The sequence below is a fragment of the Octopus sinensis genome, linkage group LG11 (assembly GCF_006345805.1).
Source record: "Octopus sinensis linkage group LG11, ASM634580v1, whole genome shotgun sequence".
In the NCBI taxonomy this organism is placed as follows: Eukaryota; Metazoa; Mollusca; class Cephalopoda; order Octopoda; family Octopodidae; genus Octopus; species Octopus sinensis.
Window position 1 is genome coordinate 24,972,107 of NC_043007.1, and position 23,606 is coordinate 24,995,712.

Sequence of the window (23,606 nt, forward strand, 5' to 3'; positions counted from 1 at the left end):
TTTCAACCATGTAGTATTTAAAAGGAGCTTTCTAGAAAATACAACACATAGTATTTCCACAAGCATAAAAGCTGCAGGCACAGCCATATGGTAAAGAAGATTTTTTTTTCTCAGTCACATGGTTCTGGGACAGGCACCATTGTACATCTTGGGTAAATATCTTCTACCATAACATCAACTCAGACCAAATTTTGTGAATGAAATTGAGTAGACTTCTTCCAGAGTCATATTCCAATGATGATCATATTTGTCACAAAAAATTATGTAAAAAAATCGCTGGAAATAATTGCTGGATTTTGCAATTAATTTCAATTATTCCCAAAATTTATTTCCAGGTTATAAAAATTGTTATTGTACAAAAAATTTGTCGCAAAAAATTACGTAAAAACATCAATGAAAACAATAGCACTTGGGAATCCAAAATTTCAGAATTGCAGGTCGGATTCAGCCCAGAATGTTTTTAATTTACTCATAGAGTCAGCCTGATTCCAAAATGGTATGATATGTTGAGCTACGGCCTCTAGGAGTAAACTTGAAAAAGTGTGACACATTGACATTCGTATTTATTATATTAGATATAAAGAAAAAGAACTGGTGCCAATGCTACTGTACCTTGGGGTCTTTCAATGTATTCTTCATAATACTCTTCCAGCTGCTGTCAACTGACTGGAAGAACCTTCCTTCCTCAGGCATCTGTTGCATGATATCCTCTGATGAGAATATAGGCTCCAGGTACAACCACTGCGCCTGTACCTTCAGCCATTCCTCAATGGTACTCTGGATCCGAATCAGTTTCTCTTCCCATTCCTGTTGATAAGATATGAGTGCAAGAGAGGAAATGATAGAGAGGACAGCAAACAGCAGAGAGTGAGTATGGTGAAAGACTTACATCTGCAATTCTATAGCTTCTGAAGAAATCAATCTTTATTTTTGGAAATGCTACAGTAGATTTTACCCCCAACAAAAAGGGCAATTTCTCTAACCCTACTAATTAGTGACTTATTGCTTCTCTTATTTTTCAACATTTCAAAAGTGATGTAAGACAGCCTTTAAGAATCACCTTCTCCAAAATCTCACTTTTTGCCTTCTTTAAATGACCATGACTATGGTGCCTGTAGAGACAGATCTATTGGAGACAACTTCTGTGTCACCTTGGACAAGTGTCTTCTACTATAGCCTCGGGCCAACCAAAGCCTTGTGAGTGGATTTGGTTGACGGAAACTGAAAGAAGCCCGTTGTATATATGTATATATATATATATATATATATATATATATATATATATGTGTGTGTGTGTGTGTGTGTGTGTATATGTTTGTGTGTCTGTGTTTGTCCCCCTAGCATCGCTTCATAACCGATGCTGGTGTGTTTACGTCCCCGTCACTTAGCAGTTCGGCAAAAGAGACCGATAGAATAAGTACTAGGCTTACAAAGAATAAGTCCTAGAGTCGATTTGCTCGACTGAAGGCGGTGCTCCAGCATGGCCACAGTCAAATGACTGAAACAAGTAAAAGGGTAAAAGGGTACAAAACTGGTAACAGCCATTGAATGAGAATGTGTCCAAATACCAAACAAATGGTTTTTGATGTTTGTGTCTCCCTTGCTTTGTATTATTAGCAGTGACTAGACCAGAATGGTCACCAGTTTATATAATAATAATAATAATAATAATAATAATAATGAAATTATTGTATACAGTGCTCAGGTGCACCACAACTTGTCAGAAAGTGCATATAAAGTACATGCAGTAATGTAGAAATGTCTGGAAAGCGAACAATGTATGAGTCAGATACATGCTTGTGTGTGTATGGAGGGGAGAAAATCAGGTGTAGTGTTGGCGAATCTCAGGAAGCATGGAAGTTTTGAAGGATGCAGTGCTCCGACAACTAACAACTGATGCCGGCAGTTTGTTCCATGCTTCAGCAACTCTCAGCGTGAAAAAATGTTTCCTGAAGTCATGGGAGCTGTGCTGTTTTCTTACTTTGAAAATATGTCCACGGGTGTTAGATGGGTGGAATTTGAAAAGGTGCTCAGAGTTATTGTTTGTACGATGGCTGATAATTTTAAAGCAGGCATTCATAAGAAAATTAAATTCTGTGTATAGATTCTATTAAATTTTGAAAACGAAATGTATCTTAATAAACACTGACTTTATTATTATTCTATGTATCTCTGCACTTTTGTGGGTGAATGCCCTGTATGTTAACATATAAATTACTATGTTGAATCTGTTAATTGCCAGGCTCTGATTGATAGAGCATATCGACTTTCATATAAGTTCTTTCAGTTAAGTCAAAAGAAAAAGGAAAAACAACAAAACCTGACAAAACCAGGTTTGTTTCTTCTTTTTTCCTTTCTCTTTTTAATTCTTTTCCAACCATTACCTTGATATCTTTCTCAAACGGTTTTATAAAATGAGAACCTCTCATGGTCTGGGTTTTAATGATCTGATCTTCAAGCATCGTCTGTATATCATCGACAGAAGACAAGATTGATAGGTTTGTGTCACGATACAAGGTAGTACTGAGACAAACGTCCTCCCATTCCTCTTTCATCTTTATCATGTTTTTCTCCAAAGTGAACTCCTGCAAAAATAAATGAATAAATAAATAAATAAAACAAATAGATAAAATAAAATAAAATAAAATACAATAAATACATGAAAAGGTGTAGGCATGGCTGTGTGGTAAGAAGTTTGCTTCCCAACCACATGGTTCCAGGTTCAGTTCCACAGTATGAAAACCTTAGGCAAGTGTCTTGTACTATAAGTCTTGGGCCAACCAAAAGCCTCGTGAATGGATTTGATAGGTTGAAACTGAAAGAAGCCTGTTGTGTGTATTTGTATATATATATATATATATATATATATGTATATGTATATATATATATGTATATGTATATATATGTATATATATATATATGTGTGTGTGTGTGTGTGTGTGTGTGTGTGTGTATGTATATATGTGTGTATATATATATATATATATATATATATATATATATATATACACATACATATATATGTATATATATATCTATGTGTGTGTGTCTGTGTTTGTCCAGCCCCTCCCCCATCACTGCTTGACAACTGGTGTTGGTGTGTTTATGTCCCCACAACTTAGCAGCTCAGCAAAGAATAACTAATAGAATAACTGATAAAGTAAGTCCTGGAGTCGAGTTGTTCAACTGAAAGCACTTCAAGGCAGTGCTCCAGCATGACCACAGTCAAATGACTGAAGCAAGTAAAAGAATAAAACAAGACATAAAAGAGAAGTTAGGAAACATTCGGAAATCTTACAATGCTACCACTGCTTGCAGTAGCTGGTGGCAAGCAAATAGACAGATAGACATACATGCAGAAAGACCAGGCATTTCTGAACTAATGATAAACAAACATAGACGACAGAATGAAGTGGCTTATATGTGGACACTTGACCTGCTAAAAATAGCAACCAAATTCCCTAATGCCTTAACCCTTTATCATTCAGATTACTCTGTCGAATGTAATGTTTATTTATTTACGTTGCTAGGAATTAATCATCTCAAAGATTTGAGATTTCGATGATGTGACTGTTTATGTTTAAGATGACATTGTAGAGTAGGTGTGAGAGGCAGGATCTGGCCAGTTTGAACCTAAAATACAGGTAGAAATTTGAGCCATATATGGCCAGTTTAAATACTAGATTAGTAAAGGGTTAAAGATGGATACAGTGACCAACATAGTCCTGGCTGTACAAATAGATGTGGTGGACAAAGTTAGATCATCATTAATCATAGATGTGTCTGCCTATGTCAGTCAGGACTGACCCTGGGCTCAACAACAACAACAACAACAGCAGCAACAAAGAACAACAACAATGAGAGTGGTGGGACGATGGTGATGATGGCCGGTAACAGCACTGCTGTCAAATAAGAAAAAGAATCAACTGTGACCTTTAAAGTGTTGTTGGGTTACCATGAAATGTTACAGCTTCATGCTGCGTGTGTATCTGTATGCATGAATGTGTGTGTGTGTGTGTGTGTGTGTGTGTCTATGTGTGTAATGCATATGCATGTGTCTGCACATATATGCAAACATGTGTGTTTATATGGGTTTCAGTGCATTTTTGTGTATGTGTATGTTCAGGTGAGTGTTCAAGTGTGCATGTTTATGTGTGTGCATACATGTGTGTGTGTGTGGTGTGTGTGTGTGTGCGCACATGTGCAAGCTTGTGTATGTTTGTATAGGTTTCAGTGCAAGTTTGTGCATGTGTATGTTCATGCGTGAGTTTTCAAGAGTGCAAGTTTATGTGTGTGTATGTGTGTGCATACATATGCATGTGTGTGTGTGCGCGCGTGCACACATGTGCAAATGTGTTTCAGTGCATGTTTGTGTATGTGTATGTTCATGTATGAGTTTTCAAGAGTGCATGTTTGTGTGTGTGCATACATATGTGTGTGTGTGTGTGTGTGTGTGTGGTCATATTTACATGTTTGTGATAAAACTTTGACAAGGAAGAGGTAAACAAGTCCGGTATGCGTCAAGAAAATACACACAGATAACTCTCCATTCCTGGTGCATTCCTTTTTCTCATACAGCTAGACATAATAACTGCTATTTTAAGGCTGGCCTTCCTAAGTGCAAATCACACTCAATCACAGTATCCATTGAAGATACCATCCTGTTTGTTTTATCCACCGATATTAATAAACAAAACTTAAGAACTGTGAGCTGGAAGAATTATTAATGCTCAGCAGCATTTTGTCCTTTATGGTCTGAGTTTAAATGCTGCTGAGGTCTACTTTGCCTTTTGTCTTTTAGAGCAATGCTACTCAAAGTGGTGGTCCACGGACCAGTGCCAGTCTGCGAGCCATCAGCTGTTGGTATGCAACGAGTTACCACAAAAGAAAGAAACATTATAAAATTCTTATGTAATATTTGTATTATTTGTTTACAAAATAAATATAAGATAAAAAAACAATTCTCTTTTATTTTCTCTTTTACTTGTTTCAGTCATTTGACTGCGGCCATGCTGGAGCACCGCCTTTAGTCAAGCAAATCAACCCCAAGGCTTATTCTTTGGAAGCCTAGTACTTATTCTATCGGTCTCTTTTGCCAAACCATTAAGTTGCGAGGATGTAAACACACCACCATCGGTTGTCAAGCGATGTTGGGTGGGGGGAGACAAACACAGACACACAAACATATACACACACACACATATATATATACATATATACAACAGGCTTCTTTCAGTTTCCGTCTACCAAATCCACTCACAAGGCTTTGGTTGGCCCGAGGCTATAGTTGAAAACACTTGCCCAAGGTGACACGCAGTGGGAATGAACCCGGAACCATGTGGTTGGTAAGCAAGCTACTTACCACAAAGCCACTCTTGCACCTATTGTCAACTTTTACTATATTCATTATATATATATTGTTTCCAGTATAAATTAATATTACTAAGAAATATTACTAGTCCCTGACACACTGGAAAGGAAAAACTACCGGCATGCCACATCAGATAGTTTGAGAAGCACTGCTTTAGGGGGTCAATGAAAGAAGTACTAGTTGAGCACTGGGGTTGATAAAACCGGCTAGCCCTCTCCCTCAAAATGTCAGGCCTTGTGCCTATAGTAACAAAAAGATACTGATTTCAAATTTTGGTAAAAGGCCAGCAATTTCGTGGGTGGGTGGGATAGGTAGGTCGACTACATCGACCCCAGTGCTCGACTGGTACTTAATTTATCATCCCCAAAAGGGTGAAAGGCAATGTTGATCTTGGAGGAATTTGAACTCAGAGCATAAAGATGGATGAAATGCCACTAAGCAGTTTTTCCAGTGTGTTAACGATTCTGCCAGCTCATTGCATTTTATAACGAAAGGATATTAATAAACAAAATGCAGAAATATCTCCAAATGCCTGAAGACATCTTGATATCTTGCCTCCTTTTAGGAACAGACAACCACAAGCTTCAGAGCACTACTTTCACCGGATATGGATGGATTTGGCTGGTTTAAATACTAAAATAGTAAAGGGCTAAAGATGGACACAGTGACCAACATAGTCCTGGCTGTAGAAAAAGATGTGGCAGACAAAGTTAGATCATTATCAATCATAGATGTGTCTGCCTATGTCAGTCAGGACTGACCTTGTGGAGGCGCGTGGCTTAGTGGTTTAGGGTGCCAGCACCATAATCGTAAGATTGTGGTTTCAATTCCTGGACCAGGCGACACATGTTCTTGAGCAAAACACTTCATTCCACGGTTAAAAATTCTTTCTACTATAGTCACAAGGCCTGAAATTTCAGGGAAGTGGTGGGGCTAGTTGATTTCACCCCCCACCGCCCACCCCCGTACTCAACTGGTACTTCATTTTACCTTGGTGGAATTGAACAGAGAATATAAAGATGGACAAAATGCCACCAAGCATGATGGTGGTAGTAGCAGCAGCAGTAGCCACAGCTGTAGTAGGAGTAATGATATTCAAAATTTGTCAAAAGAATTTCAATTTCCGAAAAGATATTGTCAGCCTCTAACAGAAAAAGAAAAAGATTTTTCTCCCCAAATCATAGATAATAATAATTCTTAAATCATAAATCATAAATCATAAACCAACAAGCATATGTAAAAACAAAACAATAACAAAACTGGAAAAAAAAACAACAACCAAAAAAAAATCGATAAATCTGATTATTAATTCTTGATCTCACATTAAGCTGAAAATGGTAAATTCCCAGTTGTATATGAAACCTTAGAATTATATTAAAAGATGTGATGAAATGCTGAAGGATTGACAACTTATTATTGGTCTTATTTCTGCTTCTTAACTTTGCTAGGCATCGATTAACTCTCTCTTTGTTGTTGGCGAATTATTCTGCGATGCAAACTGCTATTAACCCTTTAGAAAAGAAGAAGCTTACCAATATGGCTGTATAGCTAAACTAAAGCAGACGGAATTATATTTATGAGATAAAAAGAGAAAAAAATAATAATAATGAATGAATGAATGAATGAATGAATGAATGCATATATAGATGTTGTCATTTAAAAAAACTGTGTGGGGGGAAAAAATATCCTTATCTCTCACTTGCCAAAGAAAAGCATGCATGTGTGTGCATGTGTATAGACATACATAGCTGTAAGATATATATATATATATGTGTGTGTATGCGTGTATATGTATATATATATATATATATATATATATATATATATGCATATGTGTATATATATATATATATATATATATATATATATATATGCATATGTATATATATATATATATATATATATATATATATATATATATATATGTGCATATGTATATATATATATATATATATGCATATGTATATATAGATATATGATAGATATATGTGCATAATATATATGTTAATATATATATGTGTGTATATGTATGTATGCATATAGTTAAGGTAGATAGATAGATAGATAAATAGATAGATAGATAGAGATATACACATGTGTATGTGTGTGTATATGCACATACATATGTGTATACACACATATGTATGTATGTATAGAGAGAGGGAGAGAGAGATAAAGAGAAAGAGATATTAAAGACACATAGGCACACACACGAAAAAATATAGTTGTAATATATCCCTGCAGAGATTGTTGCTGTTTTCTTTCTCACTGATAAATCGCTAACTTCAGAAATCAATCCAGATACTAAAAGCGAGATAAAAGCAAGGATGTTGTGCATGTGTATGTATATGTGCACGTATACACATGCACACACAACCACACAGTACAGTATGTATATCAAGAAGGGTATCCAGGCATAGAAACCATACCTAAGAAGACATTGGAGTATAATGCAGTCTTTGCACTTATCAGATCCTGTCAAACTCTCCAACCCATGGCAGCATGGAACATGGATGTTAAATGATGATGATGATGATGATGATGATGATGACGACGACGATGATGACGATGAAAATGATGATGATATATACTTTTCTTTTTTACTTGTTTCGGTCATTTGACTGTGGCCATGCTGGAGCATCGCCTTTAGTTGAGCAAATCGACCCCAGGAATTATTTTTTGTAAGCCTAGTATTTATAATATCAGTCTCTTTTTGCCGAACTGCTAAGTTACGGGGACGGAAACACACCAGCATTGGTTCTCAAGTGATGTTGGGGTAGACAAACACAGACACAACCATATAGACACACATACATATATATATATACATATATATATGACGGGCTTCTTTCAGTTTCCATCTATTAAATCCACTCACAAGGTTTTGGTCGGCCCGAGGCTATAGTAGAAGACACTTGCCCAAGGTGCCACACAGTGGGACTGAACCCAGAACCATCTGGTTGGTAAGCAAGCTACTTACCACACAGCCACTCCTGCGCCTACTATATAGCAAAAGCCATTTGCTTCCCACTGCTGGGTAAAAGTTGTTTAGTTGTACCATGGATTTTATAATAAAAACATATCATTTAAAGCTTTAGAAAATCCATTATTGGTATTCTGCATTTTTTTTTTTTTTTGCTTTTTGACTTTTCTCATTGCGGAAGTTTTGTTAAATATGTGAATCATATGTTATCTAATATTCTGGAGGTTTGATTTAACGCTTATAGAATAATTGAACCAATCTCTGAGGCCACCATTTTTGTTTTGACTTTAAATTGATTTTCAGTATGTTATGAAGTCAATAAGGTTGTGAACCACTGACTGATTGATTGATTGATCGGCTGATCAATACATACATACATACATACATTCATACATACACACCATACATGCATGTATGCATACATACGTATATACACACCATACATGCATGTGTACACAAACACATACCAGACAAACAATAACAGGCAAAAGGAATGTATTTATATGATAGAAAGTTGTGTGTATATGCTACATGATAGAATCAAGGCTTGACCACATCATGTAGCTTGTACATGCAACTTTCTCATGTAAATATGTTTCTTACACTTGTTTTGGTTTGTCTGTCTTTTTTCTTCCTTATCCACATGAAGATCGTTATTCTAGCCTACTTCATTAACTCCGCACTACTTAACACTGACAAAGAAGTTGGAGTTTAAGATTTTGATTTCTCTGAGCACAACTTAATGACTATCCATGCCAAGTATTTTATCACCTATTCTTCATATATATATATATATATATATATATATATATATATGGCGCAGGAGTGGCTGTGTGGTAAGCAGCTTGCTAACCAACCACATGGTTCCGGGTTCAGTCCCACTGCGTGGCATCTTCGGCAAGTCTTCTGCGATAGCCCCGGGTCGACCAATGCCTTGTGAGTGGATTTGGTAGACGGAAACTGAATGAAGCCTGTTGTATATATGTATATATATATATATGTGGGGGGGGGAGGGGGTTGTGTGTCTGTGTTTGTCCCCCAACATCGCTTGACAACCGATGCTGGTGTATTTACGTCCCCGTAACTTAGCCGTTCGGCAAAAGAGACCGATAGAATAAGTACTGGGCTTACAAAGAATAAGTCTCGGGGTCGATTTGCTCGACTAAAGGCGGTGCTCCAGCATGGCCGCAGTCAAATGACTGAAACAAGTAAACAAGTAAAAGAATATATATCATCATCATCATCATCGTCTAACGTCTGCTTTCCATGCTAGCATGGGTTGGACGATTTGATTGAGGACTGGTGAACCAGAAGGCTACACCAGGCTCCAATCTTGATCTGGCAGAGTTTCTACAGCTGGATGCCCTTCCTAACGCCAACCACTCTCGGAGTGGTTGGCGTTAGGAAAAACATTTTTCTGTGTGTATTCCACTGATGAGGCAAAACATTCCTAAGTGCAAAGCCAGAAACCTGGGATCTGGAATTATCCAGTAATTTTTTACTAGTTTCATCTTGTCTCTTTGTCTTCTCTCCGTGTTGCTATAGTGACACTTAAGGTGGTTTTAGAGTCAGATCATGGCTGCTATTTTCAGCATGGTGGTATCTTGTAGATACCCTAATTTATAATTTTAATAATTATTACCTTTGAAGGTTATTTTTTCCATGCTGGCCACTTGATAAGATCATTATTTTATTTTAATTAACGATCTTATCCTTATTATTTATATATATATATATATATATATATATATATATATATATATATATATATATATACAGTATTAATAATGGGAATATATTCAACATTTAACACCAATGCACATATTTAGCCCAGGGGGCTAAATAGCAGTAGCATTCTTCCCTTTCCTGGGACTGCCACATTAAATTGGCAACAAACCATAACTTTATTGTGCTGCTACTGTATAAGTCTCTCTGGGAGATTTAGAGATGCAATACTTCTAATAATACTTTGTAAGGTGCATAAAACTCCATGTATCTATGATATTTTCAGTCAGAAATATTTTTGTGAAACTGTCGTATGTGGGACTTACTACACTTTTGAAAAATGCTAAACCGTTGTACTACACTTTGACAATCTTCATATCTTAGCATCTGAAGCAGCTGGAGATACAATAGCTTGACCAAAAGAACCGGCTATTGCAAGCAAAATTAAATATTGAAAAAAATGCATTTGGGTAAATTTGGACATATGACAGTTTAACATAATAGCAATGATATATAGTCACTCCAAATAAATGAATAATAAAATTCACAGACAAGAGGACGTTTACAAGGAATGTATTTGTTTGACACTCAGTAAAAACAGAGTGTCTTTGACATTTTAAGCATAGCTCTTCATCAGAAAGGATTCTAGTCAATATTAAGTGACTAGAATCCTTCGATGACATCTGTCTACGCCACATCCTTTGTGTCCGATGGCATCACTTTGCACCAACAATTCGGTGCGACACCAGTGCAAAATCACCTCCCTCTGACAAGTCATCCTAACGAGACGTCTGCGTTGGCTGGGTCATGCCCTCCGTCGTCAACCAGGAGAATTCAACTATGAAGCAATTGCCCCAGCTCCCCTTCAGGGTTGGTGAAAGCGATGTGGTGGACAACGAAAAACCTGGCTGATGACGGTCAAGGCTGATCTGGAATCCAACCTAGGCCCCCATGTCTACAGCGTTCACCACTGGAATAAGGAGTGGTTGGAGATCATGCGGTTGTTAGCCTCAAATCGCCAGGCCTGGTCGACGTTTGTGAGAGATGCAGCACTGAGGATGAATGAAGCCAGCTCAACCCACCCCGGGTGGATGCTGTCTCAAGACAAGTCAAAAGTCTTCATCAGAAAGGAGAAAAGGAAAAGTCTAAAGAAGGAAATGAAATCACCATCATGCATGACCATTTATTCTTCCTTGCACAAAAACAGTGGGCCAAGAGATTGGCCCAATTGTCTGAAAAGGGTTAAATCAGACCTATGCACTGCAATATCTAATAGCACATATACAACGTACTCGACTACAAAAAAAAAAAAAAAAAAATCTGAAGAATTTAGTGATGGTCTGTGTTGGCAAAATGAAGTTGAAGAATTTAACACTAAATACAAACTTTCCACTCACCTTTGAAGCACCGACACTTATTGTTTCAAAATCCTCCAAATATTCTTCTAACTCATACTTTAGCACTTTGCGAAGTGTAGTTCCGGTGTCAGGGGTGAGATTGAAACTCACCAATTCTGACATGCGCTCCCAGTGACGTGACCTCATCCCAGGGTTACACATTATTGTTATTAGAGGAATGTTTTTCTGAAATATAAAAGAGAAGAAGAGAAAAATAGGTCAACTAAGAATTACATCAATTTAAATATTCGTTAAGTAAATCTTTTATCATTTATCGTTTACTTGTTTCAGTCATTGGCTTGTGACCATACTGGAGCACTGCCGCAAAGGACTTTAGTTGAAAAAGATCAACCCTAGTACTTTTTCTTTCTTTCTGTAAATCTGGTAGTTTTTCTGTTGGTCTCTTATGCCAAACTGCTGTGTTATGGAGATGTAAACAAACCAACACCAATTGTGAAGCAGTGGGGAGAAGAGAATGGACAAACACAGACACAACGTCTGCTCAACGATTAGCCAGAGATGATTCTTAAAATGAGAATATCTGAAACAAACTCAACTGCTCTCACAAATGAAAATACTAAAAATGAACCCGACTACTCTCAAAAATTTAGTAAAAAATTTGGAAAAATAATCCCAAATCCTTGTTTGGTACCAGATTGATCCCAAAATCTAATCAGTTTGTGCCAGCCACAAGGCCAAACATCTCTGAAAGTTTCATCTGAATCCATTCAGTGGTTCTTGAGATATCTTGTCCACGGGCAAACAAACAAACAAACACAACTGAAAACAATACCTCCTTCTTTGCTAAGGGGGGGGGGGGGTAATAATATATATCATTATCATTGCTGTTTTTTATATCTGCTTTTCTATGCTGGCATGGATTATAATGACAGTAATAGAGTTGAAATTTTGATGATGGTGGTTGTGATAGTGGAAATGGTGATGCTACTCATAATAATCCAACAGTAAAAAACCATGCTAAAACTGATGTTGCCCGTGCTGGTGCTACATAAAAAGCACTCAGTCCACTCTGCAGAACGGTTGGGGTTAGGAAGGGCATCCAGCCATAAAAACCACACCAAAACAGACAGCAAAGCATGGTGCAGTCTTCTACCTAGCCAGCTCCTGTCAAACTGTCCAACCCATGCCAGCATGGAAAACGGACATTTGATGATGATGATGATGATGCTAACCATGATGTCGATGATGATGATGATGCTAACCATGATGTCGATGATGATGATGATGCTAACCATGATGTCGATGATGATGATGCTAACCATGATGTCGATGATGATGATGATGATGCTAGCCATGATGTCGATGATGATGATGATGCTAACCATGATGTCGATGATGATGCTAACCATGATGCCAATGATGATGACGATGCTAACCATGATGTCGAATATGATGATACTAACCATGATGTCGATGATGATGATGCTAACCATCATGTCGATGATGATGATGCTAACCATCATGTCGATGATGATGATGCTAGCCATGATGTCGATGATGATGCTAACCATCATGTCGATGATGATGCTAACCATGATGCCGATGATGATGACGATGCTAACCATGATGTCGATGATGATGATGATGCTAACCATGTTGATGATGACGATACTAACCATGATGTCGATGATGATGATGATGCTAACCATGATAATGACAATGCTAACCATGATGATTACGATGCTAACCATGATGATGATGATGATGCTAACCATGATGTCGATGATGATGATGATGCTAACCATGATAATGACAATGCTAACCATGATGATGCTGATGATGATGCTAACCATGATGTCGATGATGATGATGATGCTAACCATGATGATGACAATGCTAACCATGATGATGATGATTATAATTATGACAACGACAATGATGAATAAAGTCACTGTTGCCTTACCTTGAATTGTTTCAGTTCCTCCAGCACCGTATCACACACCCTGGGTCCTACAGGTAGATGCAGCTCCTCTTCAGGCTCCACCTCTTCTTCTTCCACTACCATCATTCTCCTCTTTTTCTTCTTCTCCCTCTCCCGCTCATCCTTCTCCATCACCAGTTTCTTTTCCTTTGTCTTGAATATTTTATGCAGCTTATAAATCTCTCGAGTAAACTCTTCCACACCTTTTTCAACATCGTCGGAATTCAGCTCCAGGAATGACCCATCCATCCACCTACAATCACAGCAATTCTTGGATATTAACAAAATGGATGGACACGATGAAGGCTAAAGATCCTTCTCATGTCATATAGAGTCATAAGATCAGTTTCCCAGTTTCTGTGACATATATATAATCCCTTGCCCTAGTTCATTACAAGATTAAACATTTTTTGTCAACTGAGTGGACTGGAGCAACATGAAGTCTAGTGATTCGTTCAAAAACACAACACATCACCTGGTCCAGGAATTGAAATTGCAATCTTAGGATTAGGAGTCCAACACCCTAACCACTAAGCCACACAACTGCACTTGAAGGGACAGGACCAATGTGAAACAAATATTTTTGTGCAAGAACACAAAGCATCGCCCCGTCCAGGAATTGAAATCACAATCTTAGGATTATGAGCCCAAAACCCTAACCACTCAGTTTTGTGCTTCTACTTGACATAGACTGGAGCAATGTGAAATAAAGTGATTCAGTTGTGGTAATAATTACTGTTATTAATACTACTCACAGTAAGGTAGTGAGCTAGCAGAATCATTAGAGTGAAGGCGGCGAGCTGGCAGAAACGGTACCACGAAGGGCGAAATGCTTAGCGGTATTTCGTCTGCCGTTACGTTATGAGTTCAAATTCCGCCGAGGTCGACTTTGCCTTTCATCCTTTCGGGGTCGATAAATTAAGTACCAGTTATGCACTGGGATCGATGTATTCGACTTAATACCTATGTCTGTCCTTGTTTGTCCCCTCTGTGTTTAGCCCCTTGTGGGTAATAAAGAAATAGGTATTTCGTCTGCTGCTATGTTCTGAGCTCGAATTCCGCCGAGGTCAACTTTGCCTTTCATCCTTCCGGGGTCGATTAAGTAAGTACCAGTTATGCATTGGGGTCGATATAATCTATTTCTTTATTGCCCACAGGGGGCTAAACATAGAGGGGACAAACAAGAACAGACAAAGGGATTAAGTCAATTACATCGACCCCAGTGCGTAACTGGTACTTATTTAATCGACCCCGAAAGGATGAAAGGCAAAGTCGACCTCGGCGGAATTTGAACTCAGAAAGTAGCGGCAGACGAAATACGGCTACACATTTCGCCCGGCGTGCTAACAGTTCTATCCTTGTTTGTCCCCTCTGTGTGTAGCCCTTGTGGGCAGTAAAGAAATAAGAAGCATTAGAGTGCTGGCCGAAATGCTTAGCGGTATTTCCCTCGTTGTTATGTTGTGAGTTTAAATTCTACCAAGGTCAACTTTACCTTTCATCCTTTCGGGGGTCAATAAAAATAAGTACCAGTCGAACACTGGGATTGATGTAATCGACTAATCCCCTCCCCCAAAATTACTGCAGTTGTGGCAAAATTTGAAACCATTATTACCAACCACACTTATTTCCATCATCTTACCAACCAGTCAAAAAAGAGGCTCTGGAAGGGTATTTAAATATGGCTGACTCTTGATCAACAAGATTCACGACTACAACAAATAATGCTGGATACCATACCTCTGTTCTTAGAAGAGTAAAACCTATCTATCGCTAACCATTTCCAATCTTCTTATTCAATAATCTCACCAGTTCAATAACCAGAATTACTACATTGGTCAAGAACACAATGCATTGTCTGGACCAGGAATTGAAATGGAAATCTTAGGATTGTAAGCACAACACCATAACCACTAAGCTATGAGTTTCCACTTGAGTGAACTGGAGCAATGTGAAATAAAGTGTTTTGCTCAGAAACACAACGCGTCACTTGGTCCAGGAATCGAAATCGCAATCTTAGGATCTTGAATCCAACACTCTAACCACTAAGCCATGCACCTCCACAGCAAAACAGAAAGTTTAAAAAGCAAAAAGCCAACATAAGCAACCCTCTTTCAAAACAAGCAAGTGAACTCTGAACTAAAGCAGGGGTTCCCAAATTCAAATAAATTTATATCCTCACACCTGGGGTAAATTTGATGATTCTGGCTTTTTCTTTATTTTCCGAGTTGAAATGTTGCCAAAGTCAACTTTCTCTTTCATCCTTTCAGAGGCAATAAAATAAGTACCAGTTGTGCACTGGGGTAATATAATTGGCTAGTCTCCTAGTTTATTTTCTGTCTTATATTTGATAAAAGGAAGCTTTCCCGAAACTAATAGAAGCATTAAACAAGCTATGTAGAGTGAAACATTATCTTGTCTTTGTCATTACTTTGAGGTCATATTAAAAATATTTGTGTATACACACACACACACACGCATGTATATGTATATGTATAAGTATATATATGTGTATATATGTATACATGTCATCATCAGCATCATTATCATTTAACATCTACTTGCCATGCTGGCATGGGTTGGATGGTTGGACAAGAAATGGCAAGCCAGAAGACTCTATTAAGTTCTATTGTCTGTTTTGATATGGTTTCTACAGCTGGATGCCCTTCCTAACATGTGTGTATGTGTGTCCATAGAGGGAGATGGATGGATGGATGGATGGATGGATGGATGGACGGACGGACGGACGGACAGACAGACGGACAGACAGACGGACAGACAGACAGATAGATAGGCAGACAGGACGGAGAGATGTAAATATGCATATATCTTTTATTGAAATACCTATTAGCAGAGAATATAAGAATTAAAGAGTTAACAGAAAGATTGGTGCTTTATGAAAGAATTCCCTTGTTAATATTTGTCCTACATTGAATCGAAGCAGACCTGTTCACCAACGACACAACTGCTCACATTTTGAGATATGAGATGAAGAAAAGAAGAGATATCGAGTGATATCATTGCAAGCAGTAATTTGATTAAAGTTTTGCTAAATACTAACGAGCTACTGGCCTCAATATAATCAGCTATATGTCCCTCACCTGAATAATATTAGTGGTATTGAACATATGCTAAAAATCCTTATTGTAATGTGTCTCGATATAATGGAACAAGATGAAGAATATCGATCGATATCCACCAGAGCACGAATAAAATATCCAATAGATAGTCTATTGAGATATTGATTGATTTTTATTGCTAGTAGTAATTGGGATTAAGAGTGGCTAAGTACAAAAGTGGGATACATACTTTGTTAATTTAGATGCAAGCTAACTGTGAAATGTGGTGAGTTGGTGAAATATTTATCATACAATCCAGACAAAAGAATCGGCAATCTTCAAAGATGGAATTGTGAATTATTTATTCATCACGTAACAGTGTCCAGTATTTTCTGCTTCTGGGATGGACATAACACTGTCAGTACACGTACACACACACACACATGGAAGCACACATGGAAACACACTGACAAATATATTAACATATACACATGAATAAGCACCATATATGATCACTGAGACACCACAACACTTGCATGCATACGCAAAAACACAAACACACACATGTAAAAAAAAAAACACGTTCATGAATATATTAATACACATGCATAATCACCACAGACAATCAGATACACTGATGCAAAACACACACACACACACACGTAACTCAGAGAGATGACATAATGTTATTTATATATGTATGTGTGTATAAATTCATCTGAAGCATACAGAGGGGATTAAGGAGGCGCATTGGCCCAGTGGTTAGGGCAGCGGACTCGCGGTCATAGGATCGCAGTTTCGATTCCCAGACCGGGCGTTGTGAGTATTTATTGAGCGAAAACACCTAAAAGCTCCACGAGGCTCCGGCAGGGGATGGTGGTGATCCCTGCTGTACTCATTCACCACAACTTTCTCTCACTCTTACTTCCTGTTTCTGTTGTACCTGTATTTCAAAGGGCCGACCTTGTCACTCTCTGTGTCACGCTGAATATCCCCGAGAACTACGTTAAGGGTACACGTGTCTGTGGAGTGCTCAGCCACTTACATGTTAATTTCACGAGCAGGCTGTTCTGTTGATTCGGATCAACCGGAATCCTCGTCGTCGTAACCAATGGAGTGCTTCCACAGAGGATATTACACATAAATGAAAACAGAAAAGACTCCACACACTTACAATACAAAACTGTATTGAGTAGTCATGTTTTTAAACCACAGCATAAACAAGAACTACATATGTACATACCTGTGGAGGCGCAATAGCGCAGCGGACTCACGGTCGGAGGATTGCAGTTTCAATTCCCAGACCAGGTTTTGTGTGTGTTTGTTGAGCGAAAACACCTAAAAGCTCCACGAGGCTCTAGCAGGGGGTAATGGCAACCCCTGTCATACTCTTTCGCCCCAACTTTCCTGTTTCTTGAGTAATGCTGCGATGGACTGGCGTCCCGTCCAGCTGGGGGGGAACACATACACCACAGAAACCGGGAAACTGGGCCCATGAGCCTGGCTAGGCTTGAAAAGGGCACATAAATAAAAACAATAACATATGTATATATATGAAAGAGAGGGAGAGAAAGAGAAAAAGAAAAGAGAGAGAAAGAGAAAAGAGACAGAGGGAGAGAATCTGTATGTGTTAATTTGTGTTACTACATACACAAGGATTACACATAAATTAACAAGGATTCAGCACATTTCCAATATAAATTGTACTGAGCACATCCATGCTGGCACCATATATAAAACACCCATGCTGGTCCTATATATAAAGCACAAAAGCACCTTTGTGCCAGTGCCATGTTTAACCCTTTCGTTACCAAACCGCCCAAAGCCGCCCGAAAAAAGTTTTGGTTAATGTGACCAAACCGCCCAAAGCCGCCCGAATTTACCTATTCATATTTAAATGAGAATATCAGAGCAAATCTCTTTAGTACATTCGTGAAAACACGTATTATACTTCGTAAACAGTTCAACTACAGTTTTGTACAATAATCGAAGAGTAATTTTAATTCCGTGAATTTTGGGAGATTTTTTTCCGAAATTTGTTCCTATTGTGTTTTCAAAATTTGTAATTCTGACAAAAAATGGATACGAATTTCATTATATCAAGCAGCGAGTCAGAATTCGAAGGATTTTCTACTGAAGACCTTCATAAATCTAACTCTATGACTGAAAAAAAAAAGCATGTGGTATTTGATAATGAATCTGATGTTTCATTTTCCGAAAGTGAAAACTGTGAATCCGAGATCTCCGACAGCGATAAAGAAAATGAATTGGCACCTGAATGGAGTGAAAATTTAAAAACTGTTTCTTTCGGTGACTTTTCTGAAGAAACTGGACCAAGCCACTGACTTTCCCAGGAGAGTAAAGCCTTAGACTATTTCTTTTTACTTTTTCGAATGAGCCTATTTGAAATCATTACGGCGGAAACGAACCATTACGCTAAACGTAAACAAAGCGAAAGAAACGATAGTTTGTGGTTTCCCACAACCTTAAATGAAATTAAGACTATTTTGCTATAAATATTATTATGGGTATCAGAAAGTTACCTAGAATAACAAATTCTATCGTAAAATTTTCTTGTATACCCAATTGAATATTAGCTAATAACCCATTTTCTATAGCGATGTTTGAACAAAATTTTAATAATTTTATATTTTGTTGAATTTACCTGTATCTACCTGCAATTAGAGTCACTTTGTGACAAAAATTATAGTATAGAATTGGTTGAGAATATTTCATTAAATTATCTTCCAAAAATCAGTTTAATATATCGATAAATAAAAAAGTTATAGTTGCTTAATGAAACCAGACTAAATTTATGATTACGTTAGAAATTAATTGAAACACATAAGGGGTGTAATTTGGTCAGAAATATAGTAACGAAAGGGTTAAAGCACCTATATTGGGACCACAAGGAAAGCACCCAACAAACTAATAAACTATGTAAAGTGGTTGGTGTTAAGAAGGGCAGCCAGTTGTGGAAACCAAGCCAAAACAAATCAGAGCCTGGACAGCTCTCCAGCCGGACAGCTCCAGTCACACCACCTAATCCTCCTTACCAACATGGAAAATGGACATTAAATGACAATGATGATGATGATAAGCAAGAATATGTGTATATAAGAGAGAAAGAGAGAGTTAGAGTGTGTGTGTGTGTGTGTTTAATACATCAAAATCTGACAGTTTATTTGACACACACTAAGAGCACCATCCGAGTGTGATCATTGCCAGAGCAGCTAACTGGCTTCTGTGCCAGTGGCACGTAAAAAGCACCATTTGAGCGTGGTCGTTACCAGCGTCGCCTTACTGGCACTTGTGTCGGTGGCACGTAAAAAAACATTCGAGTAAGGCCACGTAAAAAACACCATTTGAGCGTGGCTGTTGCCAGTACCGCCTGACTGACCCTCATGCCGGTGGCATGTAAAAGCACCCGCTACACTCTCGGAGTGGTTGGCGTTAGGAAGGGCATCCAGCTGTAGAAACTCTGCCAGATCAAGACTGGAGCCTGGTGCAGCCATCTGGTTTGCCAGTCCTCAGTCAAATTGTCCAACCCATGCTAGCATGGAAAGCGGACGTTAAACGATGATGATGATGATGAATCAGTTAGTTACCAGATGAAACACAAGTAGACTGTCGTTTTCTTCCTATAATAAATGTGTCTTCACACTCTAATCCTTGTATTGAGTTCAATATCAGATAATGTTTGCTTGTGGTAAGTAAATGTTAGGGGATACATTTGGCTGTTGCAGCATGTGCAGTTTCTTACAGAGACAAAAGTGACAGCTGTGTGCATGAAGTGAATAGTAGATGCTTTGTTGAGAATGTTCCAGGTTATAGGTTGAAAAGAAAATAAAAAATGCAAACTGACACAACTTTCTCATGAAGCACCCACATGGCCAATTGCTATAATCAAATCTCTTGCCAACTCAGAGGATTCTTTCCTTCCTGGGCAGTTGTCTGTAAGGTGACTCTTAACTCATTTGATGGTATTTGTAAGGACTTACAACAACTGATTTCAAGAGTAGGTTTACCCAGCACATGCACTCCTTCAGGCCCAGAGACAAGAAACACCCCACCACCACCACCACCAACATCACTTCAGTTGCTGCTACAACTACTTTTAGAGCTACTGCTGCTACAATAGAAACAACAACAACAACAACAACAACAACTACTACTACTACTACTACTACTACTACTACTACTACTACTACTACTACTACTACTACTACTACTACTACAGTGAAAAATGAATGAGGTTGAAGCAAAACATAGAACCAACTTTCTCTCTGACTTCTGCCATTTAACAATAACAGTGAAGAGTCTGACAAATGGATCGAGGAGTGTCGTGATTTCATCAATGTCTGGATAATGAGTCAGTGGGTACTTGTATAGTACTTCTTCCTGTAAAAAGCAAAAGAAGAAGGCAATAAAAACCAAGGGAGGTAAAACTGTATCACACAGACAAGTAAGGGAAATGGTTAGTTCACATTGAAAGCACTCTGTCGGTTACGACGACGAGGGTTCCGGTTGATCCGAATCAACGGAACAGCCAGCTCGTGAAATTAACGTGTAAGTGGCTGAGCACTCCACAGACACGTGCACCCTTAACATAGTTCTCAGGGATATTCAGCGTGACACAGAGAGTGACAAGGCCGGCCCCTTGAAATACAGGTACAACAGAAACAGGAAGTAAGAGTGAGAGAAAGTTGTGGTGAAAGAGTACAGCAGGGATCACCACCATCCCCTGCCGGAGCCTCGTGGAGCTTTTAGGTGTTTTCGCTCAATAAACACTCACAACGCCCGGTCTGGGAATCGAAACCGCGATCCTATGACTGCGAGTCTGCTGCCCTAACCACTGGGCCATTGCGCCTCCACTTAGTTCACATTACTCCATAGGGAGCATGAAGCTGGTTTCCCTGTCTCTCTGGTGTATATATTCCTCCCAAGATAAGATGCTGATCTGTTACAGAATTATCCATTTTTAACAGCTGAGGGAACTGGAATAATGTGAAATGAAGGGTTTTGTTTAAGAATATAATGCATTGCTCAGTCCAGAAATTGAAACCACAATCTTACAATCATGAGTTCAACATTCTAACCACTAAGCCACGGTAAGGGGCAATAAAATTATTGCTGTGTTGGACAAAATGCCTTGTGGTATTTAGTTATGTCCCTTTAGATCACTAACCATCATCATTGTTTGACCGTGGTCGAGACAATGGAATTTACTATGTTATGCCAGACTTCACGGCCCATCATAGCATTATGGAGGTCCTGTTGCTGGATGCCTGTATTCCTGGAGATCAGTAATGGACAAACTGCAGCCATGGAACTTTCTGAATGGCATACCTAATGAAAAATTACCTTGACTTTTTTTTTTTTAGTAATGCAGCCCACCTGATGATGAGCCATGGCTCCTCCAGCCTGCTTTAGCCTGGTTGCTCATGCCTGCTTTAGATTCGGAACTTAAATCGTGCTGATTCTAGCTTTACCTTCCATGTTTTATCCAAGTTGATAAAATTAAGTACTAGTGATATACTGATGTCATTTTAATTATTTGCAACCTCCCTCATATAAACTCTCCTTATATGGTCAAGCAATTATACAGAGGTGGCCTTTAAATGGCCATATGACCTGCTAGAAGTAACAACCAAAATTTTCTCCAGCCTTGTCTTTTGAAGAACAATAAAATGATATACTAAATTAGTAGTTCTCAACCAGTTTTGGGTTTTGGGTCATTTTTGGCCCAAAACATTTCTTTCCATATATCTGTTTTTCACCACTTTCCCCCTCTCATCCCGTATCTATCTCCCCATCAGTCTACAGCACTTTCTTTAGTGCATGTCTTTCCATTTTCTTCTGCCCCTCTGTTACCCTTGTCTTCAGTACATGTTTCTGTAGGTCTTCTGTCTTTCTCTGCTTTCTATACATCTCTTCTTACACTTGCCTCTTTTTGAATGCATATCTCTTCATGAGCTGGCAGAAACGTGAGCACGCCAGGCGAAATGCGTAGCCGTATTTCGTCTGTTGTTACGTTCCGAGTTCAAATTCCGCCAAGGTCGAATCTGCCTTTCATCCTTTCGGGGTCGATAAGTTAAGTACCAATTACGCACTGGGGTCAATGTTATCGACTTAATCCCTTTGTCTGTCCTTGTTTGTCCCCTCTGTGTTTAGCCCCTTGTGGGTAGTAAAGAAATATATCTACAGCATGTATTTTTCTATATGTATGCCACTCCTGTCCCCTATGCTCTCTCATCCTCCATTTACTTCCCATAAATCAAATGACAGCCAGCCTACTGTTCTGATCCAACAACTTTTGTTGTTTACTTATTCAGCTCAGTCACTCTGTCTGTCAATCTCTCCCTCTCTCTCAAACTTGTATGCCCCTCCCTCTCTCTCAAACTTGTATGCCCCTCCCTCTCTCTCAAAACTTGTATGCCCCTCCCTCTCTCCCAAACTTGTATGCCCCTCCCTCTCTCTCTCAAACTTGTATGCCCCTTCCTCTCTCTCAAACTTCTATGCCCGTCCCTCTCTCTCAAACTTCTATGCCCTCCTTCTCTCAAACTTGTATGCCCCTCCCTCTCTCTCTTTATTCCCCTCTAGTTTCATTCCTTTACATCATACATCAAACAGTGTCGAACCTACCTTGTTGATCCAAGTAACTTGTGTTCTTGCTTCGTTCAACCGTTTCTGTACTGCAGCACCGTCTTTGATGTATTGCTGCATCATGTCAAGTTCACCAAAATCATTGAATTCATCAACACGGTGCCTCAACTTTACCAATTCCAATACCAACTTCTCTCGGCGTTCTAGCAATATCTTCTCTCCTCTCTGCTTATAGAAGTCCATCAACTTCAAAAAGAAAAAAAAAAAAGGTGATCATCTCTTCATTATTAGCAACGTATTATTTTCATTACTAACAACATATTACCATCAAGTCACTGAATACTGGGTGTTTGAATACATATTCAATGACCATAAAGTTTGTTAATTCCTTTATGTTTGTTAACAGCCAAAAAAATAGGTGACCATTTTTTTCGTTATTAACATGTTACCATCAAACCACTGAATACTGCTGGTGGCACATGAAAAAAACATTTGAGCAAGGTCGTTGCCAGTGCCGCTGGAATGG

General features: G+C 38.6%; 1 protein-coding gene across 2 annotated transcripts in view; it reads right to left on the reverse strand.

The window, feature by feature from the left end:
- Positions 1-23,606, reverse strand: part of LOC115217286 (dynein heavy chain 12, axonemal-like) — a 432,620-nt gene that overhangs the window by 339,205 nt on the left and 69,809 nt on the right. For both annotated transcript variants that reach the window (XM_029786929.2, XM_036507253.1), the window contains 6 exons: positions 23,120-23,326; positions 20,754-20,875; positions 13,401-13,671; positions 11,477-11,662; positions 2,385-2,585; positions 613-807 (listed from right to left, as the gene is read on the reverse strand). In XM_029786929.2, the coding sequence (XP_029642789.1) occupies positions 613-807; positions 2,385-2,585; positions 11,477-11,662; positions 13,401-13,671; positions 20,754-20,875; positions 23,120-23,326 (1,182 nt within the window). The remainder of the gene's footprint in view (positions 1-612; positions 808-2,384; positions 2,586-11,476; positions 11,663-13,400; positions 13,672-20,753; positions 20,876-23,119; positions 23,327-23,606) is intronic.